Source organism: Manacus vitellinus, unplaced genomic scaffold (genome assembly GCF_001715985.3).
Source record: "Manacus vitellinus isolate BGI_N305 unplaced genomic scaffold, ASM171598v3 scaffold_177_pilon, whole genome shotgun sequence".
NCBI lineage: Eukaryota > Metazoa > Chordata > Aves > Passeriformes > Pipridae > Manacus > Manacus vitellinus.
The window spans coordinates 49,883-51,519 of NW_021939239.1; the positions used below are offsets into that span (position 1 = coordinate 49,883).

The 1,637-nt window shown below is 66.1% G+C and overlaps 2 protein-coding genes across 2 annotated transcripts in view; both read right to left on the reverse strand.

Annotated features, from left to right (window-relative positions):
* The window catches only part of LOC108639215 (putative protein FAM47C), a 6,747-nt gene extending 6,344 nt beyond the window's left edge, over positions 1-403 (reverse strand). Inside the window, exons 1-2 of the mRNA XM_029958872.1 lie at positions 394-403; positions 62-301 (exon numbers count right to left, since the gene is read on the reverse strand). Coding sequence (XP_029814732.1) covers positions 62-301; positions 394-403 — 250 coding nt within the window. The remainder of the gene's footprint in view (positions 1-61; positions 302-393) is intronic.
* A 283-nt stretch (positions 404-686) lies between these two features.
* Positions 687-1,631, reverse strand: LOC115307323 (scavenger receptor cysteine-rich domain-containing group B protein-like). The gene is made up of 2 exons (XM_029958874.1): positions 1,437-1,631; positions 687-1,226 (listed from the first exon to the last, which is right to left on the reverse strand). The coding sequence occupies exons 1-2, from the start codon at positions 1,492-1,494 to the stop codon at positions 736-738; spliced, it is 549 nt and encodes a 182-aa protein (XP_029814734.1). The 5' UTR covers positions 1,495-1,631; the 3' UTR covers positions 687-735.
* Positions 1,632-1,637: the final 6 nt, after the last annotated feature.

Genomic DNA, 1,637 nt, shown 5'->3' on the forward strand with positions numbered 1-1,637 from the left:
TGGTTGCAGTCGTGCTCGCCCCAGGTGTGCAGCTGGCACTGCGCCAGCTCCTGCTCCCTACCTGTGCAGTGGGCGCCGTCCAGCCAGATGGGATCCGCCCCCCGGCCGAAGTGGGCGTGGCCGGGCGCGGCAAGGGCGTGGCCGCAGCCCAGCTGGCGGCAGATCACCTGCGCGTCCTGCAGGTCCCAGGTGTCGTCGCAGACAGTTCCCCACTTGTGCTCGCGGAACAGCTCCACCCGCCCCGCGCAGGCGCTGGAGCCGTTGGCCAGGCGCACCTGGAGCTGCGACGCCGCCTCCGCACCTGCGGGGCAGGACAGGTGTGGCGCACCTGGGCGGGGCTCCAGATGTGGCTGGGGTGTGGCTTCAGGCGGGAAAAGGGGTTCTGGGGCCAACAGGTGAGCATTGGGAGGGGTTTGGGGGTTGACGGGAGGCTCTGGGAGGGTCTGGGGGGAGCGTAGGTGTGTCTGGGTGTTCCCAGGTGCGTCTGGGGGTCCTAAGGTGTGGGTCTGGGTGGGTTTAGGTTGGTGATGGGGTGGAGAAAGGTGTTCTGGGGCCAACAGGTGAGTCTGGGAGGGTCCCGGGGCCGACAGATGACTGTGAGATGGTTTTGGGGTCAACAGGTGAGTCTGGGGCTGTGCTGGGGTCAACAGGTGAGTATTGGGAGGGTTTGGGGGTCAACAGGTGAGTCTGGGAGGGTTTGGGATCAAACCAGGTGAGTATTGGGGGGTCTCAGGGTCAGCAGGTGACTGGGAGGGTTCTGGGGTCAACAGGTGAGTCTGGGAGGGTTCTGGGCTCAGGTGTGGTCACAGGTAGGTCCAAACAGGTAAACCTCCCTTTCCCCACCTCCCTGAGCCCCCTACCCGCCCCTCCCCAAGCCCCACCTGCCTCACCTGCACACACCACGCCCACGTCAGCGCCGTGCTCACAGCTGGCCTCTCCCCAGGGCCCCACCTGGCACTCACCCAGGTGGCCCTCAGTGCCTGTGCAGGTGACCCGGTCCAGCCACACTGGCCCCTCCCCCTGCCCGAAGTGGGCCCCGCCTGGTGCCGACAGGGCGGGGCCACAGCCCACCTGGCGACAGACCACCTGAGCCTCGGCCAGGCCCCAGGTGTGGCCACAGAGCGTCCCCCACCTGTGCAGGTAAAGCACCTCCACACGTCCCGCACAGCGCCCGGGGCCGCCCGCCAGGCGCAGCGGGACAGGTGAGGGTGGGGCCAGGGCGGGACCTGGATGGGCAGGGAGAGAACAAGAGGAGAGTCAGGATAGGTGTAGAGGGGATCAGGTGTGTCTCAGGTGTGACCCTGAAGTCCAGGTGTGACCTCAGGGACAGGTGTGACCCCAGGAACAGGTGTGACCCCAAAGTCCAAGTGTCTCCCAATGTCCAGGTGTGTCCCCACCTCACCTGTCCCCCCCCAGCTGTGTCCCCCCCCACTCACCGCTCAGGGACAGGTAGAGGAGCAGCCCCAGGTGGCTCTGCAGGTAAAGGAGCCTCATGTTGGGAGTGCACACCTGGGCACAGGTGAGGTCCCAGCAGGGGTGAGGTCGGCACAGGTGTGGCCTGCACAGGTGAGAATGTATGTCCAGAACAGGTGACGTCACAGGTGAGAAGGTGTATCCTGCACAGGTGAGAAGGTGTG

What these genes read in the sequence shown, in the direction of transcription:
- LOC115307323 (XM_029958874.1), bottom strand. Translation starts at nt 1,494, where the DNA reads ATGAGGCTCCTTTACCTGCAGAGCCACCTGGGGCTGCTCCTCTACCTG. An exon ending in CCTCTACCTGTCCCTGAGCG is followed by an intron (nt 1,227 to 1,436) that starts GTGAGTGGGGGG and finishes CTGCCCATCCAG; the next exon opens with GTCCCGCCCTGGCCCCACCC.